Here is a 26,042-nt window from a genome sequence, read left to right on the forward strand (position 1 = left end):
AAGTCTGCAGCTAATAGTTTAATATTTTTTCTCCCGGGAACAGTTAAATCCCGTCAGTGGTTATTGCCATCTTAATTATGGAAAAGCCAATACACTTACACAGCTTCAGGCAATGTGAAAACACATGAAGCACAGACCTAGTACATGCCTCAGTACCTTCGTTCTCCAATGATGGCTTAGGTATGTGCGTAACTTTGTGATAAGAGTCATCATAAAGTCACTATGCCATAATCCATGAGGAAAGGGCAGGGCAATTGAGGCCATGTGTGAAAACGTATATGTGTACAAGATAGCTTTTTCTTCCCTCACAGGAGACTTGCATAGCATTCCTATTCTCCAGTTATTTGTAATTATGTTTCACGTAGCTCATTGGTAACAGACTCAGCTGGTTAACTAAAAAACTTCCAATAAGGCAAAAACTTTGAATTCAAAATGTGGTTTGTGGGGGAATCAGTAGAATAACACGCTTTTTGGGGATGCAAAAGGCTTCAGCACATACTTTTATTAGCTCTGAAGAAAATATCAAGATGAGAGCTTGTTTGGTTGTGCTGGGGGATATGGGTGAAGGATGAAAAAAAGCAACAATACAACATCCTGGTTCACATCAGAGAATGACCTTGGGTTTCAGATTGATGGCCAGCCACAGCACGCAGGTAGAGCACCCACAGCAGCAGGCGTGCCGGGGTAACCTCAGACAATGCAAATACTCCAGGAGCAACCAGCACAACCAGTGAAGCCAGCCCACCTTGTCTGGCACAGCCAGCCCAGCCATGTGTGCTGCTGCAGCAGCGGGGAAGTGAACAAAGGCATCCAGGCTCAGGCTCTGCAGCCTCAACCCGAATTACCAGGTCAAGCATACTGCAGGCAATAATTAGATGCTAGGCAGGCTTCCTTGTCATGAAGCTTGATGTGAAATAATAATACAAAGTCTAACAGAGTGTGACATGTCGGGAACAATTGTGGCAACCAAGCCAGCCTGCAAAACACAGGTGTTTTAGATTAACACTTGAGGCACTGCTGACTTGAAAAATGTGGCATGTGAGTCCACCAGTTTGGATTTGACTGAAACTCTACATTTCTCCAATTTACAGCCACTCACGCTTTGCAAAAGGTATCTACAAGTTGCTTCCACTTATCAGTGGAAATGTTGGTCACGCAAAGAAAGAGACTGCATTGCCTGTTAAAGGCGTGCCTAGTGCAAATATCGTATATATGCAAATGCTAAGTGCAGACTGGAGGCAAACTGGACAAAAACTGCAGAATGTGTTGGCTGCTGCCACGGGTGACACACCCTTAGGTTATAAAGTTGCATGTTAAGGGTAGATGTTCAGAAGCTCTTCAAGCACAGCAAGTACCTTTGAAAAGAGTAACTGTGCTGTAAAGGATGCATGCTCAGAGCATAGTGTTTACGAGCCAGCAACACAAAGAAACTGATTTTTTAAAAAATCTTTTAACTTTAAAGAGTAAGTCTTTAAAGCAGTGCAAGGGAGTCATGCACGCAAATCTCATTATTCTGAAAGCTGCTTAGAAACTTTAGCCCTTAGAGTCAACATACCACAATGCATTCAGAAGTATAATTTCAAGGAGTTATAAATGCTTCTAACAATTAGCTAATTTAAAAGAAAAAAAATGAAGAAGGAAAAAATAGGATTTAGAAGGATTTAAAGGGAAAGAATTACAGAGGGGTTATATGTTAAGAAGGAGGTAATTGAAAGGGATTGAGAGGGGTACAGTAGGAAGTGGATGTGGTGAAGGCATTTGCCGGATTAGTGGAAGAAAAGTCTAGTAAAACGGGAAGGAGGAAGCCAAATCCTGGGACAATATAGTTTCTTTGATGTATTTGGAGCTGCGTGATTTATACATATTCAGCATCTTGGCCTGCAAATCTTAAGAATGATTGGGTAAAAGTAGTCATGCAAGCTTATTAAAATACAACCAGAAAAAAATAGTATATAGTATTTGATGCACAAAAGAGACTTATATTTTCAGAGATGAAGGTATTTCAGCCTAAGGAGTCTCAGGGAATTAAGCAACTTAACAGTAATGGAAGCTGTGACTTGCTGTGCAAGCCAGTTTGAAACCAAAAATTGTCACAGGATTCATTACTGCTTCAGAGATTGAATGTGAGCGTGAAACTCATTTTCAAAAGTGTCCTTAAAGAAGCAGGATGATGTGAAGGGTAAAACTGAGGAAGGGGGGCAGTCTGATGTGATGAGGAAAGATCTGGCATGCAAATGATACTGACTCTAATTAGGGCAGATACACCTTTTGAAATTCCTGCAAGGTTTTTTGTATCTATTGAAAACATATTGAAACTCTCAGGTAAGTAGGATGTGTGTCAATGTGTGTGCACTGGAGGTCCCTACTTCTTCCAGGGCTAAGAGACTGTAAGTACGTGCACCATCCTGTAGGCACTCTAGGAACAAACTGGACTAATCTGTGCTCGACACTGAGCAAACATGGGACAAAGATACACATCAGACAGTGCACAAAGCAAAGCAAAAAGCCAGCAGAGAAAGGTAAGCAAAGAGCTTAACCAAGTCAGCACAACAGTACCCAAACTTTGTACTCCCTTGCTATGCTGCAGAGCTCCTAGGATCTTTTTGCATTTTCCAGACTGAAATCTAAAACCCAGAAGACAACGGAATCTCTGTCCTGACATTAAGCAGACTCATTTCTAAGATGACTCTTATTTCATTTTCATTGCTTCAGTGAGCCGGTGCCATGTTCAGGGCACTGTCAGAGTTGAGGAAGAATAGACAAGAACTGAAGTTTCATGGTCATAAAAATAAACACTGTCAGCAGCATACATAAAATAATATATTGAATTTGAAATATGACATCACAGGAGAATGAAGAAAACCAGATGCATCTGCTAAGCATTTCTGTACAGATCTATCTGCATAATGCTGTTCTTTAGCAATCTAACTTTATTTAAAAAAACAGATAGGACAGTGCTTCAGAGCTGGAATAAACAGCAATGGACACCAGATCTTTATGATATCAAAAGAAACAAAACAAACACCATCTTTTCTATCTCGGTACAAAACTCATCAGGATGATCATCCCCAGAACCACTGAGCCTATACTTGGTGGAAAGCTGGGTGTGTTCAGACAACTACATGAGAATTTGTCAGCTTGATTTCTGCCACTTCTTTAGAGTCCAGGTGTGGCACGTTTAATACAAGGACTGTTGTAATGAAGGCATATGCTGTTGTGCAGAGGTGAGGAACCTCAAAGTCATAAACTTGGGCAGGGTGCAGGTATTTGTTAAGGACTTTTCTTGTCAGAAGTTCTTTAACCATGACAGCCATTCTCTGAATGCATCAGCCTATTTTTTGCCTTTTATATCAGGTCTCAGGACTCATCAGTGGCAGATTGATGTTACCCCAAAGTGCTGGAGGCTTGTTTGATCACTGTGAGAAGCTGCTTCCACACCTGCAAGTAGCAGGGAGAAGGCTGCAACACCAGAAGCTTCAAAAAGGTCTGGCTTTTTCTTAGTCTATGTAGTGAACATAGATGCTGATGGTCCTCTCTATAGATGGTGGGGGTGGGGTGAAACACTTGCCTTCATAATGGAGATTATTGTGGATAATTGAATTGAGAGAATCCTTTAACTGTACTTAGATAATTGACCAGGAAACTGGAAATCCTGCTATCAGAGTTGGAACCTGATGAAGAACTTATACTGTATGAAACTTTTTCTTTTTTTTTTTTTTTTTTTTTTTGAGGGAGGGGAAAGAATGACAGACTAACAAAAGGGCAGTTCCAGGAAAGAAAGGATTTGGTGAAATCTTTGGATGATCAGAGAGGACACTGTTATCAGATGAAGCAATTTCTGGGAGGCATACAATGAACTATTTAAATTTTTCAACAACGGGTTATGCAGCCACTCATAAAAATTCAAAAGCTCTTTTTAAGAAAACTGCACACATTTTACTTGTACTATATGCACTTACTCTTTTAGGGAGTGCAAGTTATTTGATCACTCCTGCCTCAGCCAATAGTGCATCTCTGTCTGGATTGCAAAGCCATAACTACTTGTTTAATTAGCTTCTGTAGGTATTACAAGGAAAATTATGCCTAACAGAGTCTAAAATCCAGATTCTCAAATTTAGGGAATTTTTAAGTTAATGTGACTAATACACTTTTTGAATAACAACTTTGTGTTTTTCTGCTGTGTACAGGGCAATAACACTTGAAGTTTAGAGCCTGTATAATCCACACAACTCCCCTCTCCAGTGCCCACCTATCTCTCTCTCATCGAGCTGATATCATGAAGACTATAGATAACTCCAACAGCTGCAACTTTCACTAGTAGTCTACAACCTGCTTAGTTGAGGCTGATGAATTTGAGAGGCTGGTCAGAAAAAAAGTGGGGAAAATTTAGCAGCCTACTGGGCATTGTGCATGATGGGGAATGACAAGGTTAGAGGGCATTTTGCTGTTTTCATATTGTTCCCACCACCAAACCACAGTCTGTACAGTGTTTGAACTGAGTGATGCAGCATGAGAAGGGGTAACATCCCTAAAGCAAAAGGACAAATATGCTGCAGTTTCTCAATAACTGTACTCTGTCCCACACCATCAAGCCTATTTTGGTATCTTAATGCATAGCATCAGGAAGCCTATCACTCTTAGGAACACTTGTACAAGTCTAGTTCATCTATCAGCTCTGGACTGAGCTGCGTGACCGAAATCCAGGCAGAGCCCACCTGCCTTAGTCCACACCATTGCCACATGTGCCTGTAGGACTCTGAGATACAGCCAGAAACGTGGGCCATGATGGAAAAGATGAGGGTCCCTCTCCTGTGGTGAAGTCCAGTATCATAGTGGGGGACCTTGGAGGAAGAATAATGTGAATTGTGATGGCTTTACTAACTTAGAACATTATTAATAGCACATCACCAGCCTGTGTGCATTTTTTATCGATGCCAAAATGATGCTATTTTATTACCAAATGTAACAGGACCATGGGACTTGGCCCTTTCACAGCATTGGCTGTGGAATGCGATGACATCTATATGTACTTTTGCTGCAGGTGCACTCATCCTACATCTGAGAAAATCTGCCTTTCTGCTTCCAATGTGAGCTAAAACATAAGATGACTTCTCAAACACTATGTAGATGCGAGGCATGTTAATGCAAGGATCAGCTGACCCACAACCACACATTTGAAGGGCAGGTAAATCTTAATTCAGACAAAACTCATGCTTGATACTGATTTGACTATTGCTGAAATGAAATTAGAAGTTTTTCAATATGGATCTTTTAATGTGTTGGTATCAAGCATTTATGAATAGCATTTCTTGCTCTAGTAATCAACTCACATAGGAAAGGAAAACAAGTATGTGAAAAATCTGCATCTTATTTACATTCGTAATATTATATAATTCTGAAGGTATCAGTAGAAGCATTTAAATGAGGGTTTTGACAACAGTGCTGAACCAAACACAGTGAAAATCCTTTTCATGTTTAATTAAAGGGGATTGTAAGGACATAATTTGAAAAACTGAGGGTGGGATTAAAAACCATACCTCACCCACTACAAAAATGTTTGTGCTTTTCTTGGCCTGTGTTTTACGTGCATTTTAATAGACCTCAAATAACAGGTATATCTTGTCCTGCATGTAGTAAGTTGTCTTTTCTTCCAGTAATTTATCATCAGGTAAAAAAAAAAAAAAAAACACTTCTGGCTTTTTGCATACTAGAAGAATGCACGTTTATAGACCATCGATTTTAAAAGTCACAATACTTTGCCCTCAGGATGCAAACGTGGTATTGCTTGAGGCATCCAGCACCTTGCATAATGGCAGATGAATTTAGCATTGCTAATTAATGCTCTCTTTTCAGTACTGTGATTCTTTGTGTCACTATTGTGACACACAGGACATGGATGCAGTGTATCCTTGGTTCAGTAGGTGTGTTGGGTTACTTTTTAGTGGTCACCAGTTGTTTATCTATTGCTGCACACTGGCAGCTTGTCTTGATTTAAGCACCTCCCCAAGCTGATGAGTGCCTTTGCAAACTGTTTCTGTATAATAATTCTAGCAATGACCACGGAAGACTGGAGATTGCAGTTTAAAGTGCACAGGTACAATTTAGGCCCTTAACTTCTCCTGATCTGCAACAGGCTTTTAGGTGGAATTCTTATTTTGTTTTTCAGATCTCCTGTATTTTTTGATCTTAGTTTTATTAAACTCCTTGTATTCACATTTGGCTTAGTAAAAAAGAAAAAATATGTGATTCTTTTGAATAGTGGCATCAAATTTAGCATTGAAAAGGCCATGGCTTGTAAATTTTATCCTAGAAACAATCAAGAGTGAAATCTTGGCTCTATTTAAATCAGTGGCAACATTTTACTAATTTCAAGTGAAGGTATTCACCCCTACTAAATACTTTATATCCTAAGGGGTCTATACATTGTTGCATAAACATTATGTAGTTAGTCTATGAAAAAAACCACTCCCCTTTGCCTTTAGAAAAAGGAAATTCCTCACCTAAGGTAAAAATCTTTGCTGCCAGGTTTCTGTGGGAGAAGCTGACAGAGGTAATCCAGCAGTGATGGAATATTCTGGGTTTAATTAGACGTGGCCTAGATACACACCAGAAATATAAGAGCTGACCTAAATGTTGTGAGGAACAGTGCCCATGTCTCCTTCTTTCTGTTGATCAACCCTGACACCAAAGGCTTAGCAGGGCAGGTTGGATGAGAGCGTTTGGATATAAGCCTGAAATAAAGGCAAATTGTTACATTAATTTTTATTCATATTATAAGTCTGCTTATTTAAATCTAAAATGTATTGAAAACATGTTTTATCTTGTAGGTTAGTAAGAAGTTAACCAGACTTTTCAAGCAGTTTAGCTAAGAGTCTACAAAAGCCTGGCTGTGGATCACCATGCTTTAACAGAATATGGAGTTTTCCTATCACTTCTACTTTGTCCCAAAGCACCATTTCAGGGGGAAAAAAAAATCAATTAATTACACAGATGCTGTGTTCATTTTTAGATATATACAAATATGTCAAAGTTGTTGATAGTACAAGGGGAATGGAATAAACTTCAGTTTGGCCTAAGGTTTGCAGGAGCAGCTTTCGTTCCTCAAAGGGTCAGCGAATAGGAATAAAAATGAGTGGTTTTTCAGTTTAATTTGAAATAATGTTAACTGGAATAGTCTTCTGCTCTGTAAGGTATGCTTTTCAACTTGCAACTAGTGAAATAAATTGATTTTGTTTTTTTAAGGACAGAACTCTAATCTTTTCCCATTTACTCTGTAAACTCCAACTAACTTCTAAAGGATGTCCCTGAGTTGATCAAACTACTCAGAACAAATATCTAGTTAAGCCAGTATTAAAATAAAAGTGCGATCTAGAGATCTGCTTTGTGCTAATTGCATGCACCTGGGAATTTTAGCAAATTTTTGGTTTGATTGGAATATTCAGCCAGCTAGTTTTTAAGCCACTGCAGTTGTACATTAAAAAGGGGGGGTTGAATGGCAATGAATTGAGAGATATGGAAAACTGCAGTGTTTGAAGATGGATGAGTTCCTGCCATTGTCACTATTACTTGTCACAGGTGACTAAAAAGCAATGGCGCTCAGCTTGCCAAGATGATGACTTTATTATAGTTCACCTTTATTTCAAAGTCTTTTTGACAGGTCTAGGATTTTTTTTCTCTCAAGTTGGTTGTGCAGTTTTTATGTTTGGTTTGTTTTGTTGTGGTGTTTTGTTTTGTTCTGTTTAGCTTTCAGTTTGGGAAAAGGATGGAAAACATACTCAAAAAAAAAAAAAAAAAAAAAAGGAAAGTATTATCAATACTGATACCTGAGCTAAAACTGGATAAGTTGGAAATTGTTTAATTTGTATCAAGTAAGGATATCTATACGTAACCTTGGACATGAGAAAAGGAAGAAAATTCCACAAAAGTATGCATCTGTATGTTGTACTAAAGCTCTTATGAAATCTATTTGATTATGTTTATGTTTAGTGAAAGACTTGAATGTGTGCAGTGTTATGATCCAACAGCTACTATTGCCTGCAATTCCACAGCAATTTCCACAAAAAATGCCTTTTATAACAGAATCATTTCATTGAATTACTAATCAATACAACTTGGTGTCAGATGATACATAATAGAATAATCTACTGTTTAAGAATGTCTCTCCAAACAGCAGCTTGGTAAGAAAAGAGGCTGCTCAGCACCCTGGCGTTGGTTCTCAACCACTGCTAATATCAAACCTACAGCTTGCAGAATCTGCAAAGAAGCCAGAAAGCTCAGAGCTGTCTAGCAGTGCTACTCATTCATTGCTACTAAGACTCTCACCCTCCAGTTACCAATTTGTGATGGAGGCTTTGTACCACAAACTTTGCATGACTAATGGCAAGAGTCTTGCTGTCATTTTTTTGTGGCAGAGACCTTCCCCGTTCCCCAGGCATCCAGAGACCCCAGTCTGAAAATCAGAGTCTAACTTATCTCTGTGATGTTACTCAGTTTCTATTATCTCAACATTAATGTATAAACCCTATCTACTGTGCTGGACTTTTACAGTAATTATTTACATATTTTACATATTTATGTAAAATGAGGCACACTACGCTTTCTGAAATAGTCCTTTGCTCACTCTGTGGCTAAATTAAGGAAAAACAAAAGACACTTGTTTGAGGGACTAGTAACTGTTGCACGTCCATGCTTTCCTACATAAGAACTTTAAATTGTCTTATTTTTTTTCTACTTTTTTTTTTTGTCTATGAAGTTTCCAAGGGCTTTATCTTGTTCAGATTTGACATGTTGACTTTCTTTAGCTTACCCAATGCTTTATAATGTTTAGTATCTTCAGTGGTTAGGTTTTGTTTAATTTTGAACAACATAACAAAATATATCCTGAAGAAAAAGCTGTCAAACTTATTAAAGATTTACAGCTGATGTAGTAGGTATGACACTGAATCAATAATATCCAAGTTACCAGTTATTTGCTAAATTATCAACAGTTTATCACTAAATGGTAAGGCCACAGATATACGACAATCTAATTAATTTATAGTTGTAACGTTTCATTTTGTACCTCAAATGCACTGCGGATCTTGTTCATACAGACAATTTCATTGAATTAACTCCTCTAATTTACTGTGGTTTTAAAGGTGTTTTTGAAAAGTAAATCAGCATCTGAAATGTGGGTGTTTACACCATTTTTTCAGCATAACAGAAATTGCAGGAACCTGTTTCAATTTTCCCTGCCCTAGATTCAGGAAATGATGTGAGTTAATGTCTGTTTAAAGTGCTCAGAAATATGACACTTTGGAAAAGGATCTTTTTCTGGATCTGAGATATCTGACTATTTTCATTTACATCTGGCTCAAAATACAGGTAAGAGTTCCTAAAAAAAAAAAAAGCCATTTAAAATGTATATATATTGCTTTTACTTTTAAAATGGCAAAACCATGCTTAGAATCATTCCAATTCTTTTTGAAATGAAACACCCATGTAACAGACCATCCCATCCACTATTTTAACGAGATCTAAATCTGTCAAGCATTGTCAACACTCATCATAGTGTGGGTATTTTGAGGACTTGCAAATCTGAAAGAAGTTAAATTTCTTTAGACAAAAGCAGTAATAATAATACAACATCATTCATAAATGTTGATTGCTACTCAATACCAGAAACTGCAGCTGAAAAATAATATATAGTTTGGGGTTTTTTTTTTACATTCCGGTCTTCAGGATATGGGTAGAATCCAGAACCAGTACAAAATAATGAGCCCGCTTACTGTTGTTGTGTGGGAAAAGAGGAGCTAGAGGTGATATTGGAGGAGGAAAACTGACTAAATAGGCATGAGAGGAGTACGGGGGCTAAACAGAATGACAGGAACTTCATAACATGTTCTTCATAAAAGTGACAGGAAAAGCAAAGGAGGCAAACTGCACTCTACCAAAAGCATCCGTTCAGATACTGAAATACTGAAGGATAATTTTCGGTAGGACATGCATTGCTAAACCTCTGGCTTAAAAAAGAAAAAAAGAAGGATAAATGAGAACGATAGGAAGAATGGTACTAAAGACTAGAGATCATGAACATGAAACAATGAAGATGAAGCACATCTCAGTCTCATTTGCAAAAGCCTGTGTTAAGTATTACTGAGAGGCACTTCTTTGTTTAAAGTATATTTAAAGCACGTTTAAAGCAATCACAGAAATTAAGAAGGTGAAAACCTGTACTTCAGTTCCTTTTTATCAGCTCTGAGGTTAAATATACATATATTATAGATGTTTAGTGTATAGCTTGACCTTCATTGTATTGTATGCCAAATTCTGCCCTTCTGGATTATTCCAAGCAGTGACCACCTCATTAATCAAGAACGTCTCTGCAACTCCCTCAACACTGTGGACAGTGTCAGGAGGAAGTATGACCATGTTTAACAGAAGTTAAGGTAGATCTGACCAGGCTTCTCCAGCCACACCTTCAACTTCTACATTCTCAGATGCAAAACGCTGGAAGGAGTGTCTTGGATTCCGCCTTAGACACCCAAGGATTTCAATCTGCAGCACTAATAGATCTGCTGTAGTGCTAATGTACTACATGAGTCTTCCATAAATGTCAATGGCCAGCTCACCTTCAATCCAAAGTAGCAATATGGAAAACTTCATAAGCTTTGTTCAGAGCTGCCCACTTAAATGCAAATAACCTGAGAAATGCTGACAGTGGAGTAGGGAAGGTCAGAAGGGATGGGAAAAGGGATTGCATCAAGCTGGAAGTTTTTGCTGGAGCAGAAGAATTTCTTGTGTTGAGGGTATTCAGTTTAGTAAAGAAAGGTACTGTCCACCAGCTGGCGTTTTCCAGCACTTCCTTCTTTAATCAAAGCACAACCAAGTTTGCTCTTACATGAAGCATAGAATATGTCATGTAGTGAAATACTGCACTAAGTGAAGTGTTGGTAGTTAATTTCAGAAACTTCTAAGGAAAGTGAAATTGCTCGAGGTCTACAACCCATTGCTCATTTCAAAGAACCTATTTACATAAAAACAAAACAAAACACTTTTACTTTGTGCTCACTGCACTCAGTAGAAAGGGAAGTTGGTCTCTGACTTGCAGATCTTACAAAGGAGACCTGTGTGTTGTTGGAAAAAAACCCACAGATGATCAAAATGGGGGGCCTTTATGTACAGTAAAGCCTTTACAGCTGCTTTTTGTATTATGGAACTTTGTACCACATGGTTTTCATCTTTATAAGTACAAAAGTTTATATGAATTTCCTTCCAAACACTCTGTTAATGAATAAGCAGAGTGTTTTATTGTGGCCAGATATTCAGGACAAGAGTTAAGAGACATATCCAGATCCTGATGCTTCTCCAATACGAGCAACTGCATGAGATTTTGATGTTGGCTAGTGACCCTGCTCCAGATGCCATCCCCCAAATCCCCAGCAATAAGGCCAACTGCATGGCTTAGGGGATTGGTAATCGGATACTTCACCTCCAGGTCATTGTAGGTCTCTGGTTCAAGAGCAGCAAGGCTTCGTAATGACTTAAACACCATTGGATATTTATTTGGAGGCATATGGAGAAGTGAACATATTATTCCAGTGCAGCAAGCAGCAGACACATCCACAAACATTATGACAGTTGCCAGTCTGTTAGAAATGCTTGAATGACAGAATATCAGTCTAACAGAGGTTGATTAACTCCCTAATAACCATCAGGATTCTGTCTTGCTTTAGTGCTGGCTGGGTAATAAAAGCATAATGGTTTATATGGTATTTTGTAAATGAGAGACGTGAAAAAATGTGTTTAACTCTCTCTCTCTCTCCATTTCCAGGTCATAAAAGACCTTTTGAAGTGGTTTTGAATGTTACTGGAGACAATCCAAAGCCAACTTTATTTGAAGTTTCTGTCTTAGCCAGTACAAATTCAGCAAGAGTGAAAATATGTTCTGCAGGTATTTTTAGGCACTTTACTACAAATAAAAAACTGTAAGTGCATAATTTGAAACTTCGATGTGTCCTTAATGAGGATAAAACTGGAAAAAAACCCTACTTCCAAGGTCAGTATTAACCTGATACTTCTGGAATCAGACTGTATGGCCTGTGCATGAGAAAAAAAAGGTGGATGATGCTCCCTGCCGTGGAGGGACCGGGGCAGGCAGGTGTAATAGTAAAACAGAAACATTATGCCATCTTCAATCTCCCGTCAATGGCAGTTCCAGGAGAGAAAGGGGCTGGCTGGCATGAACACCCTGTCCATTGGCCCGCACTGCCTCCCAGTGGGCATCAACTACGTCTCTTTCAGGGGAAAAGGCAGCATTTTTGTCATAAGATGCCCGGTACAGATGCTGCTGTCCTCAGACAGCTAGTGGGGGAATTGACTGACGGTGAGACTTCTGGTTTTCTAAAAGCAAAACACAACAAAACTCGTGGTCACTTTCAAGTGTACAGCTCTCTGTGACAATCATCATGCACCCATGGGTGTCTGCAGATTGCGAGCCTCCATTAAAAAGAAAAAAAAAAAAGTTTTGGGAGGCAGCCTTACAAATGTGAACTCATGTATTATTGACTTGCATGAAGAGGGCTCTGTCCCTGTCACTCACAGCTTTGACAAACAGCAGCAGAGTAGTATCACATCACAAGGCTGTGGCCAGTTTTACAGTACCCCCCCTGCAGCGGCTGAGAGTGACACATTTTTGCTTTTCACTCTTCTTGAGTGTGCTCAGAGCACCAGCACAGGACAGTAAAAAGGGATCCCAAAAATGGAAAATAAAACAATGTGAGAAAAGAGCACCTTTGGCTGCAGTAAGGTCTCTGGAAAGCAGTAAAAGAAGAGTTGGGGGGAACATTTCTGTACGTCTTTGACAGCCTGCAGAGCGTAACAGTTTGTAGCCCCAACCTGCCTTTTCCTACTGGGCTTAGCGAGCCAAGAGATCTGTTCAACTCAGGCACCTCAGCTATGTGCCTTTCCCAGCAAAAAACCCCAATCCCTCCCAACCCTGTGCAGGTGCCATTATCTACCTGAAAACAATCACGTAAACCTTTGTGTTGGGACGTTTGTGTGGTTACTGCAACTGCAAACAGGAAGGGGGCTTTGGGAAAAACACTCCTGGGGACCCATGGAAGGCACAGGGCTGTGCAAACACTTGTAAGGACTAGAGCTGCTGCCCATGCTTTAAACGTCGTATTTGTCTGCGTCTCATACCATGATCTTAGAGAATGAGAAAAAAAAATCACATGGTGCTGGAGCACTTGTGTGAGTTATGTGAATAAACAAAGCCTGCTGTGTCTAGGTGTGTCCAACTGCAAAGGTCACTTAGGTGTGGGGTTTTCTTCTCCTCCAAAGTGATCCTGTTCACAGTGTAATATCCTGTTTTATTTCCACAGTGCTTATCATTGAAAGTTAATGTTCAGGATCCTTGCACCTGGTATCCTCCCAGTGCACACAAGAAATAGAACCGAAAAAACGTCAGAGCAAGCGGATAGTACTGAATACACCGCAAAGGCAAAAGTATTACATTGGAATTATTGTTCTTGCATCACTCTGCTTTGTGCAGAGCTCGCATAATCAGGTTTGTGTGTGAGTGCATGTGTGAGTCTCCTTCAAAGGAGGAAATAGGATGCCTAACTTTTAGTGCAGAAAATTAGTAACAAAATACACGCAAGATAAGGGCTGATAACATCTCTCTAATCTCGTACTTAATCTGCTGTCCTCAGGAAAAATCTGTTGACTTTTCAGCATTACTCTGCCCAGGCTGCATACAATAATGAATGGGCCTGTGTTACCCTACTCCTACGGCAATCACTGAAGTTAAGCACTTGCACCTTCGTTTTCACAAGTCGGTGCCCCGAGCGGAGCTGCCCACCCAGCTGAGAAAAGCCAAAACCCTACTCGAGCTCTTCCATTCCTTCCCGTTCCCCAGGCGGGCGGCGGCCACGGTGAACCCCCGCCGCAGCCGGGGCTGGAGCAGGTGCAGCGGGAGCCCCCGCCCGGTGCGAGGCGCCCCCGCCCCGGTGCGGGGTGGCCACGTGGAACGGCGGCTCCCGCGGCGGCTACTTCCTGCTCCGCATCACCCCGGCGGGGAGGCAGGCAGGCGCGGCAGCCCGCGGCGGGGGAGCCTACCGGGGAGAAAAATAAGAAAAAGGAAAAAGGAGGGGGGGGGAGAAAAAAAAAAAAAAAGAAAAAAAGAAGAAAGTTTGTGCGTGCAGCGGCGGCGGCAGGAAAGCCTCCGCAGGCGGGCGGCTGCCGGAGAGCAGCGGCGGCCGGGGGAGGAGGGGGAGAGGCGGCGGCGGGGCCGCGCCGGGCGGGGGGCGGAAGCCCGCCGGTGCGCGGGGCCGGGCGCTGCGTGCGCGGCGGCGGGAGGATGCGGCTGAAGCTGGGCTTCCTGCTGCGCGCCGTGCTGCTGGCGGGCAGCTTCTTGGGGCTGCTGCTGCTCTGGTCCTCGCTGTCGCCCCGCGCCGAGGAGCCGGCTCCCCCGGGACGGACGTGGGTGAGTGTGCGGCCGCGCCGGGCGGCGGAGCGGGCGGGACGGAGCGGGTGGCGGGGCCGCCGCCCGGGACGTGACCGGCGGCGGCTGCGGGCGGGCGGGCAGGGGGCGGCTGCCCGGGCTGCGGCCTGCGGCGCCTGCAGGCCTGGGAGGGGAGCTCGGAGCGGCGGGGCCGTCCCCGGCCGTCCCCCGGATCCGGCGTTCCTGCCCGGGCGGCGCCGCGCCGTGGCCCGCTGTGGGGCAGCCCGGACCGCGGCAGGGCCCGGGTGCGCCGCGGTCCGCCGGGCCCCGGTGGCCGAGCCCGGGGGGTGTCCGCTCCGCCCCACCCGGCGCGGGGCCGCCGCAGCCGCCTGGCCCGCCCGCCGGGGTCGGGCCGGGAGCGCTCCGCCGGTGCCGCCGCCGGCGCAGTGGGGCGTGCAGTGCCCCGGCGAGGCCGTTCCCCGGAGCCCCCCGCCGGCGATGCCCCGGGTACCCGGACCGCGTATGTCAGCGTCTCCTTTGAGGGCTTTTCCATCCTTCAAATAACCACCCAGGTGTAAGCTGCGTAAGTGTCCTGTAAAGGTCTCCCCCAGTGCTTCAGCTAAGGGTGCAGGTGTTCCCCTCTCCCACTCACCCCACTGCCTCGGATCAGCTTCCTGACGTTTTTCTCCCCAAACGGCAGGTTTTGCCAAGGAGAGGCAGCAGATCAGGTAATTTAAGAACAGCGGCATGGGAAGCCAAAAGACTTTGGAGTGATCCTGCAAGCAGTGCAGATCTCTCACCCCAAAATGGTGGGGTAACCTGTGAGGCGTGGGGTGGGCAGTGCTTGGGCTGAAAGCAACGATAGCCTCTAGAAATGCTTTGGGAGGTTGGGTGAACTAATCTGGGGAGTGAGCCTTGCCATGGCCTTGTACTAGCCACATCAGGTGAGACTAATCTGATTCATTGACACCAAGGTCTCAGAAGGAGTGAAAGTGCTTTTTCCATTTTGCCCAGATGTTTTAGAGCTGTGGAATGTAACTGGACTTAAGGGGATCTGCTTGAAGTAAGATTAGTCAGGATTATTTTAATCTTGGTAAAGTCATAACATTTTACAGTGATTATCTTAAAAAGTGATCTTTCATGATGTGTTCACTAATGATCTTGGTTCTCTCTAGTGGGCTGCTTTGAATACTTGTAGAAGGCAAGTGAGCTGACAGAATTCTTGCTTTCGAAAACTAGAAATTACTTTAGACTCCTTCAGCAGATGCTCTGTCTTCTGAAGCTGTTACAGTCTCCTGTATCTTGGCAGTTACTGCTGAGATAATAGGCCATAGCAGTTCTTTTTGGGATATGCGCTTTATTAAGCAGTGAAGTTTGTGTAATCTGGTTTTTTAGACACAACGTGGGCTTTTCTGTGTACAGAAGAATCTTTAGGAATTTTATTTGCATACCTCCCAAGAAAACATCAGGCAGTAAGTCAAAACCAGTTGTCCCTTTCCTGCTTAGGAAAGGGTAACATACCTCTAAAGTGACATGCTTCAAAATAAAAACCAGTTATGGTTGCATTGGTGTGCAGGGCAGTGACCATCTTCAGATGATTATTCTGGGGTGACAATTGAAATATTGCAGTCCTACACTGTGTGTGCTGTACCAGTTTATGCAGGTGCTGTAATGAATCACAGTATCCGTTCTCACAAGCCTAAAGTCTTTCTCTTGGAGGCTTGTGAGCTGAACCCTTGTATCCACCTCCAGTTGCATGTGAGGTCTAATTTGGAAGTAGTTTCTAGCTGATGTGCGTGGCAATAAAAGGAGTCAGAAAGGTTTTTACAGTCCAGCCCCTGATAAAGCAGCATTCTGTCTTGATTACTCCTGCCTTGTCTGGAGGAAGAAATATCCATAACAGCCACCTCAGGAAATAATTCTGTCTTTGTTGGGAACAAATAGAATTATATTGAGTAAACACTGTCAAAAGATTAAATCTAAACAGAATATTTGGTTCATTAGCTATATCAGCTGTTTGTTTATTGTGATATATAGGAGAGCAGATAACACATGCTTCTTCATCGTTTTCTGGGAAACGACACTGTTATTATTAAACCTCTGCTTTGGGTTTTACTGCTTTCCTCCTCAGAAGCTGCTCAGGTGATGGAAACTAATGAGCAGGCTTGCTACCAGCAGTGCTCTAGCATGTTTCTGGAGAGCTGGCAGAGCCCAGGAATTCATCTGAAGTTGAGGGTCTGCGTGTCCTTCCTCCTGCTGAGTGAGATAACGCTGACCCCGTGGGGTGGGCTTCTGTCTCGGGGTGTGCTCCCTGCCACACCTGGAAACAGGCTGTGCCTCAGTACAGTTTTGGCATGTTGGAACTAGGACTTTAATCATAACCACTTCTCTGGAATGCACTGGTGCGCACTTTGTTCAGTCATACAGAACTGTATGTTTGCTCTGTTAGCTGCTGGAAAGTTTGTTAAGCTAAAGATAACCGAGTAATTCTTCTTCCTATACAGCACCCTCATCCCTTTGCTTATGCCAAAAACTCCAGCCAACAAATATAACATTCCTCCTCAGACAGTACCAGCTTAAAATAGAATTTAACTTTTTATAGCTGATCTCAGGCAGTACCGTTTCTCTCTCTGCACTGTAACCCTGGGCACTTTTTAATAAGACAGAGGCATTAAAGAAGCAAAGATTAAAAGTTCTGCTGTATTGTTCTTTTTATGTTTATAACCTTGAATCTTTTCATGCTTACAGCAGCAGACAAGAATAGATAATACTGAAGATCTTGTAGTAATGTTATAACTATGTACCTTTATAAGAAAGTATATTCTCTCTTCAGATACTGTGTTATGCTTTTTTCTACTGATTTTAAAAGATTTCAGAGATCTTTTGGAGAGGCAGGATGATTAATGTACAGAGTTTTCAAAGAAAAAGTGAACATGAAGAAGTGGCTGTTTAGGAAGGAAATGAGAGAACACAGTGGTAATAACAGTAATACAGACAGTTGGAGATAAGACCTTTCTCTCTGACAGAAGACTACTGCAGATATGTTTGTTCACTGAAAGCATGTTCAGAATTTGGGGGGCAAAGCTCTTCCCCAGGTAGCCTGACTGTGGAGCCTTGTTTCTGCAAGACACCATTTCAGGAAAAAGTGCTTGTAGGATCCAGAGGGAGAGGTAAAGTATTTATTTGTCTGCATTACCAGAAATATCCAAACAGAACGAAATAATCCTTATCCTAAAGAACTTTTAGTTTCCAATCTAAACCAAATAGAAACAATTAAAAGATTCGATTTCATGGGGTCTTTTGAATGTTTTCCAATAACTTCTGTTCTTCTGGATCAAGAGATCACAGTTTTGCAGCTAGAAGGAAATGAGCTGGCTATTCATTGTCAGAAGATTGCTGTAAGGATCCCAGCTATAGTACTTGTCGGTCTCCTGCAAGATGTGCTGCTAATGATCAGCCTCAGAGGTACAGCCTTAAAAGCTAGTGTCATCGAGGAGTGGGTAGTATAGCAGGCAGAGCCAATGGACTGAAACAGTAAAGAAAAATTCATTACTGAAAAGTTGAAAACAGAATATTTGGAGGAGTAAATGTAGTATAGGTCACCTTTAACTTTCCAAATCTAACCAATTACAAAGTGTTAAAGTGACCACATTAGTATTCAGGAGCTTTAAAAGTTAGGTATTTTGGGGGTTTGGTGTTGTGGTGGTGGTGTGTTGTGTGTGGTGGTTTTTTTTTTTTTTTTTTGAAAGACCTGTTTAGGCTACCTGAGGCAAAGCTCAAAGTACGATTTTTACATGCTCATAGTCTATATGGTACTAGTATGATCAGTGGTCTCATAGTTCCTCTAATCTTCACTGGAGCATTCCAAGAAGCTGATAAAAATGACTGTATTCATTTATCCATATGAAAGACAAAAAAAAAAAAGTGTCCAGCTTGTTACTTATCCCCTTCTGGAGCCTAGGAAGGTAGTAAAACATTTTCTGGAAGTGCGTGGCTGACCTTGCACAGGTCAGAATTGTGGTGGTGAGATGATTACAAAATCCACAAAATAATTTCCCTGTTCTCCCCTCTTCTCACTTGCAACGAGGATAACTTCCTGAAATCTTGGCATGGGCTCCTTGGCCTTGTAACTGGGAAGCTGCTGCTTCAGATTTGAAGCACTGCTATACTTGTGATATTTCCCAACTTTAGCTAGCCCATAGCCATCACACCTGAGCCACCGATGGGCTGCCTTTAACTTGTCTTGCCACATACTGAAGGTGTTTAATTTTCAGTGTCTGTAAGTGACGTGTTCTTAGTCAGCTTTTGGTTAGGAAGTATTTGTTTATCAACAGTTCTCAGACTTTCTGGACTGGGTTCCCAGGTGGTTTTTGGTGTGTATAAATAATTGGACAACTGTCCCCTTCCTCCTACTGCCCCTAAAAGCGTGCACATCACCTATACCAGGTGTGCTCTCGGTGCACTGTAACTTAACAAAACCTTTTCAGGTCACAGTCTCCTGCCCTTAGACACTCACATCTTCATCACCCTGTCAGGACAGTTACCTGTCCTTGCTGCCAGATGCCACAGCAGCTGGGCCATGGTGAGGTTGGAGCAGTTCCCCTCCAATCAGGAAGGGGGAGGCTCTGCTGAGGGCCCTGGTGCAGGTGGTGATTCTGGCACATCCCTCTGGTTTAGGAAACCGGGTGATGGGCCCACAGCCCCAGGTACAGTCCCTTGCCTGCCACTAAGTTGAGATGTTACGGTTCACACGTGGTCACTACAAGGTGGAGAATTTATGATGTGGAGCTGGTGGTGATAGGGGAAAAAAGAAAACAAAGCTGAATGGACATTTTTCTGGTGACACCCTTTCTTCCCCACTTGAAGGACCACTGATATCCTGTATGCCTTGGCTGGATTGTCACTGATAACTTAATGACAAGTTGCAGACTGAACGTGAAGTGTTTGTGTGGTTTAAATTAGGTTCTTTGTGGTGGAAGTCCCAGCGGAAATTCTCCACTTTCTCTTAAGGAGTAATGGCATATGTGCTTAGGAGAGAAACCGAGAGTTTTTCTTTACTGGAGGAAAGGCAAGAATCGAAATAAGGTGATAAATCTGATGTAACAGGGAGAATGGTGTTCAGTAGCAAAGGGATTGAAGTTGGCTGAGTTTGGTAAAAACGTGACTCATTGTGGCGCACAGGTGATCAAACAGCAAAATAATCTCAATCTCTCTAGCTCTCCAGTTGCTTTGTGTAGTTATCTATACGTCAGTCACTTTTTTTATTGGTTTGCCTTTCTATAATTGGGTGAGACCTAACGCAAGGAGCGCCAGCCACATCAGTTCTGACACTCCAGCATTTTCTGAAAGCTCAATGCAATCATTCGTCATCTGGGTCTGCAAAGTTCCCTACAGGTGCAGGGTTAGGCACAGGCACGCTGACTTCTATAGTCAAAACCGTCATAAGTCAATACTTCTTGTGTGACAGTCAGCAGAAATGAACACCTTGGCAAATTTTTCATGTTCAACAAGTTTGGTTTGAAATCTGTGCACAGGGAGGCAATGAGCTTGCTATAGTCAAAGTATTGCTGTTGTAGGAAGTAAGCATCACTTTATTTTTTCCCCCTCTGTTTATTACAGTAATCTTTAGTGTTGATAGTGACAGTAATGGGCAAAATGTTTTGAGATATTAAATGCTAATTTCTTTTAATGTGGGCTTTCATCTAAACTGGCTTTGAAAAAGCTTGTAAAAATCTGTCATCCTTGGGAGAGTGTAAAAACCCCAATCCCCATCATAAGAAAAGTGAAATCTTTTGACAAATACTTCCAGCTATTTTGCAGAATAAATGACCACAAAGCAAGTAATGTGAAGAAATGGGGAAAAAAGAAAAATAAAACATACACAATTCCTACGATTTATGTGTACGTACGTAGAGGGTGTTACAACTTTCTTGAACTCTTTTGTCATTAAGATCCCTTGTAATAAATTAGGTAAACAACTCATTATTGTCTCAAGACTGTTAATTATGTAAATGTCTACTCCTCTAGAGAGAGCAGTTTCACACTGTTTTATATCTATGTGACAAGACTCCTTGTGTCTTATTCTAGCCCCAAGTGTTACCATTCATGAGTAATGTAAAAGAACTGAACAGCTGAAAAATCAAAGATCTTAAGTTAAGGCTGGCATTTTCTTTTCAAGAATCCCATTCCAGGAGAAGGGCATATAGGGCATCCAGAGAACCTTTGGCAGGATCCTCAGCATAGGATGAAAGGTGACTCTGCACTCTTAGGTAAGATTATGCAATAAAAAACTTGGTAATTGTGTCTGTTGTGGAGACTGCACAGGTAAAACTATTCCACTGTTGCAGTACCTAATGGAGAAACCACAAGTAAGACCACAGAAATCGGGAAGGATCAACACAATGGGTCTGGTAGGTTGTCAGTTGTTTTTTTAAAAAAAAAAAAACTAACAGACATGGTAATTTGTATTGCTTAGTGGCCAAACAATGGGGCATTAAAAATAGCATGTTATAAGGTCCTATTTAAAATAAAAATCTAGGTAATAGTTAACTCTCTATTTTAAAAGTGGTGAATTAAGATATGATGGCTAAGCTGAAGTAGTGTAAGTTCTGGTGCTAGTAAATTTAGTTATTGGAAAAGGCTCGGCGGGTGATCAGGATGCCAGCCTTGAGAGAAGGCATATCCAGAAATACATACATGGGTTTTTTGCCACATGGCCAAGCAGCGTGCACCTTCCCTAACCCAAGCTCTGCAGAATTAAAATTGCTTTTATTGAGCTGACATTCCCTAATGAAAAATGACAGTATCTTTGTCCTATTTTTGTCAGATATTAAGTCAGCATTACAGGAGACTGCCAAGTGGAAATAGGGCAGGATAAGCTGTTACATTAATAGGTTTGACTTGTACCTTCGGGGGTGGGGAGGGAATGCTTTTTACAGAAACTAGGCCATATAATCTGAGAGAAGGATTCCAAGTCTGGTAACAGTTACATTTAATTACTAGATTTCCTCCGTAAGTATGGAAAACAAACGTCTACTGCGAACGATTAGTTTAAAAATAGCAACATGCTGCTTAAAAGGCTGCCTCCTCCATCAGTTTTCTTTAATCTTTTTGTGAATTAAAGAGAATTTATCTTGCTCGAATCTGCCTGTAGCAGTCCACCTCCGCCCTGCAGTGCTCTAGATTTAGATGCTGTTTAGGTGAGTGAGGTCTTGCCTCTGTGACTTACCGGAATGCCGGGGTTACGTGTTCAGAAAGGAACACGTTGTCAGAGTGGGCCAACAAAGAGGAGCAATAAGCAGCCAGCACCATGCATGTCTTTGCAAGCTATGGTGCTGTTCAGGCTTGGATTTTTGGGTGTTTTGGCCTTTCAACTAATACAGGTTCTGGGGGAAAAAAAATGAGTAGATATTTGTAAACTTAAACAAAAGCTTAAGCTTGTGCTTTATAGCAGATTTCTAGATTGCCATTGATCAGTTTAATTGTAGCCTCTTCCTTGAAGGAGCTTGCTGGGAAAGTATGTGCTTTTGTGGAAAAGGGGTGTTTTGTTGTTAATCATTTTAAGAAGATATAGAGGAGAAGGCTAATACTTATAATCTGTCTTTGTTTTTCAAATAAACATCCTTATTATGTTCCTGCTGCTTGGGAATAAACAGGTTTGAAATGCTTGCTTACTCATTGGATGTATCATTTTACTCTGAAATTTAGCTCTGGAATTTAAAAAACAAACCAAAAACCTAACAAGTTCTTTTTTTACTGAAATAAGTGCTTTCTGAAATAAGTGCTTACTGAAATAGGTGCTTTCCTAGGGATGCATTTTATAGCACAGAAGTCCTATTTTCTGAAAACCCATTGACTTCTCATGTGGGAATAAAAGTATTTTTCTTACCAGGCTATGTACATACGTTACTCCTAAAACAAAAATGGCTACTTCTCGTAGTGAAGAGATGATGCTTTAAAAAAGGACTGTATTAAGCAGGAGCTAAGCACGCCTCTCGCAACTCACAGAACAACTTGCCTTTTTTTTCCCCCTATTATAAATGCTAATTGTTTGTTGCTCCACAGTGGTCTGTATTTCTTTTAAGTTTCTCTCTTACCACCTCTTCTTGCATCCTTCATTCTACTGACTCCAGTAATGTTTTTTAGTATTGCTCTGGCTTTCCTAAGCTACAACTTGCAAATAGCAGCAGTCGGCACTGGTGTGCAGTAAACCCCTGAGCAGCAGCAGAGGATTGTAGGAATGCGTAAGGTAAAAACAGTATACGAGTTTACATGCTGTTTACATTTGGAAAACTTTCTTTACAGTTGAAGGTCTCAAAATATAACTGTTAATGAAATAAAAGCATAAGCAGATGGTGCTCAGCCCACAGTTTCTTACTTATTTTGTTGTCTTCTAAAAAACTGGCAATGAAAATGGCTCAGCAAGAACTGAGTGAATACAGTTGATCTTTTTAATAAGGCAGAAAGTATTAAGTCAAATAGCATACTTTAGAGAAAATACAAGATTTTTAATGAAATTAAATAGAGGTTTTTTCATATTTGAACATTTTTGCCACAGCTTGGGGATTAAAATTTGGTTTGGTTTGGTTTTAACCTGCAGTAGAAGATTTCTCTTTTAAGGATGAGTAGCATTTCGGTGGAGCTGAAGCACAGCAGCACCCCATTTTGTTTCTGAACCCCTGCCTTTATGGATCTGAGCTATTTAAGCAATGTCTTTGTTTTGAGCTAGTTAATAAGCATTCTAGATATGCCAAAGGAAGAGGTATTTATTGTTTTAAGCTGGCTGTAGAAAATGCCTCATTTTTAATAACATTTTGAAGCAAAACCAAAAAAGTAACCAAACTACCTCTTAAAAGCATCAGGGATGGTAATGTCATGAGTTTTCTATCCTTCCTGTTGAGGAAGGAAGACCAAGAAAGACACTATGGAGATAAGGTGTTCTTCAGAGAAAATAAGTTGTTCTCTGCGTGCTTTAGTCTTGAATCAAGATTTGCTACGCTCTTGCTTAAATGAGGCCTTGAAGTCAGCTCTTTCAGGCTGGTAATACATGTCTTCGGTAAGCCATGCATGTGTCGGTGATGCATTTATCAGGCACCCTAGACTGCTTCACCTGTCCTGACTCTGCTAATCCATCTCACACAGTGTTATTCTAACATGCTAAAGCCCCTCAGAAGCTTTAAACAGCAGCGATAAAATATGGGGTTGTTTTCTCACTTTCACATTTTTTCGCCCTTTTTACCTCCCATCTATGAAGTATCTCCCTCCTGCACAGAACCAAGACCTTCACTAGTGATTATATTAAAAACAATATCTCTGTATCTGCAGAGGTGGAAACAGGTGGGAGGTGGTGTTTTATGTTGTTTGCTGCTTTTGATAGAAGATGAGCTTTTAGTGTCTCACCTGCCTCTGATCAGAGAGTTTTTATCCAGCAGCTCTCAAGGCCAGAAGGACGATGCGTGGGTTTCCTGTGCTTCAGATCCTGCTGATGAGGGAGAAGAATCTCCTGTTGCCTCTTGTGTCACTTTTTGGAGATCCTCAGCTCCAAATGCTGATATTTTGCTCAATGTAAGGTGCTCCTATGGCATGAGATTTACTGAGTGTGTAAAGTGATCTTGAGTACTCTCTGTGGAGGTATTTGAACCCTCAAGTAAGACTGCAGATTAGCTTCTGGGATGCATTTGTGTGATCTTGGTGTCTAAGAGCTGAGACTCCTTGTGTCTTGTGTCCCTCTCCGTGTTTTCTAGTACTGGTCTAAAGTGTTTATCTTGAAGACTTGCTTATTTTTTAGTTATTTTAACAGTACAAGAAAGATTGGGCTAAGGAAGGCCAAGGAGTGTTGGCTCGACAGTGAGGCTATGAAGCTCTCTGAGCAGGTCCAGGCGTGAGTTCCTCCGTCAGGGTCACCAGCAGAAAAAACATCCTGCAGGAGTGCAGATATCCGTGGTGCTGGAATCAAGGCTATGAGAAGACTTCAATGTCAAACCGGGGCCAAATGGCTACTCTGGCCCAGCTTTGGCAAAGTATGGTGAGAGCCCTGAGTATGTACGGAGCAGCGAGAAGGAATCCAACCTGTTGATACCATCATGATAGATAAACAAAAGGTGGGGGGTCTCTGTAAGATACGCAGTTACTCTATTAGAGAGCAGACTTGCCTTTTCTATGAATAGTCACGTCAGTCGCCTCTCGAGGAGTTACCAAGCTTTGCTCCTGTTATTATCTTCTACCAAGGCCGGTGATGACAGGGGAGTTGTCAAGCTGTTGCGATAAAAGGGAGCAGACTGCCAGGATAGTTCATGTAGCCTTTAATCTTTGTGTATGCCTGAGGGGCCTTGGGAAAAGAGGATGGCAGGGAGCAGGCTGGATTAATTTTTCTGGATGAAATGGATATGTCCTGGGGGTTGGCCTACTTTAAAAATAATTAGAATTCTCTGAAATCTGCTGTCCTTGAGCACGTTTCATCTGTCCTGTCTCCTTTCTCTGACTCCCGTATGCCTAGATCTTGTGGTTGAGAGACACGAGAAATGCTTTGTGCCTCTTTGGGAGGTGTTTGTTTTCGCGATATTTCCCGGGGGTGTGTAACTTCTAAACCGAAGCTGACTTGAATAGGTGTGTATGGTGAAATGTGCACAGGGACTGCAGGTGATCAGAGGTACCTAGTTATGTTTTTGCTGTTAAGCTGAGAACAGAGAGACTTCCAGGTTTACAGCTAGGCACGTGAGACACTGATTTTCAAATCTTAATATGTAGAAACGGTATTTTTCTTTTAAAAATTGACTTTTTTAAACAGTCCTGTATGTTTGCATCAGGTGACAAAGGTATGACTGGATCCTTAGAAGGAAACTTGATCATTGACTGCAGCCAGCACAAGTCTGTGTTTGTGTAAGGAGATGCATTGGTGTTTGCTATTCTGGCTTCCTATTCCAATCTCATCCTCTGCTGAAGGATGAATACCTCACTTAATTTTTTTTTTTTTTTCCTGGTCGTTTTTTTTTTCCTTGTTCATTCTTTATGGGAATTTGGAGAATTAATTAGGCTTATTCTCATGACCCACTGTTCAACAGCTTAAGAATTTTCCTGTGTTGCAGTAAGATATTAAGTGAAATGGATATCTGGAAGTAAGGAGGAAAGATAAATGATCAGACTATGTCTCTTGACTTTATCCTCTGTAATAGCTTGGGCAATTTATCCTCCAACAGGTTTGCTACAGGATATAAAATGCTAAGGATTTTATGGGGAAAAAAAACTGTTTCATTTTAAACTTCGCAGTTCATGTCCACGATTAAATAAGTCTTCACAGCCTTAAACACTAAGCACCAAAGTTTTCACTGATAGACTTGGCCAGTTAGTGTTGAAGCAAAGAAGAGGCAGCTTGAACAGGTTTTTGAACCAGTTTTATCTTGCACGATATTTGCAAGAATTTAATCTGTACTGATAACTTGTCAAAATACAGTTTGTAGTCTAATCCTAGCAATCCTGATTTTCAGGAATGGTTCACAGCTGTTAATTTCTAAGAAACAGGCAGAACTTTTATCTATTAATTTGGTTTGTCTAACAACCGTAATGTACTACTTAGTGTTACCAATGGCATAATGTTGCAAGCAGAATTCATTATACTTTT

The 26,042-nt window shown here is 41.6% G+C and overlaps 1 protein-coding gene across 2 annotated transcripts in view; it reads left to right on the forward strand.

Moving 5' to 3' along the window:
• Positions 1 to 14,340: 14,340 nt before the first annotated feature.
• The window catches only part of GALNT7 (polypeptide N-acetylgalactosaminyltransferase 7), a 72,001-nt gene continuing 60,299 nt past the window's right edge, over positions 14,341 to 26,042 (forward strand). For both annotated transcript variants that reach the window (XM_065633862.1, XM_065633861.1), the window contains exon 1: positions 14,341 to 14,467. In XM_065633862.1, the coding sequence (XP_065489934.1) occupies positions 14,342 to 14,467 (126 nt within the window). In that variant the 5' untranslated portion in view covers position 14,341. The remainder of the gene's footprint in view (positions 14,468 to 26,042) is intronic.

The sequence above is a fragment of the Caloenas nicobarica genome, chromosome 4 (assembly GCF_036013445.1).
Source record: "Caloenas nicobarica isolate bCalNic1 chromosome 4, bCalNic1.hap1, whole genome shotgun sequence".
In the NCBI taxonomy this organism is placed as follows: domain Eukaryota; kingdom Metazoa; phylum Chordata; class Aves; order Columbiformes; family Columbidae; genus Caloenas; species Caloenas nicobarica.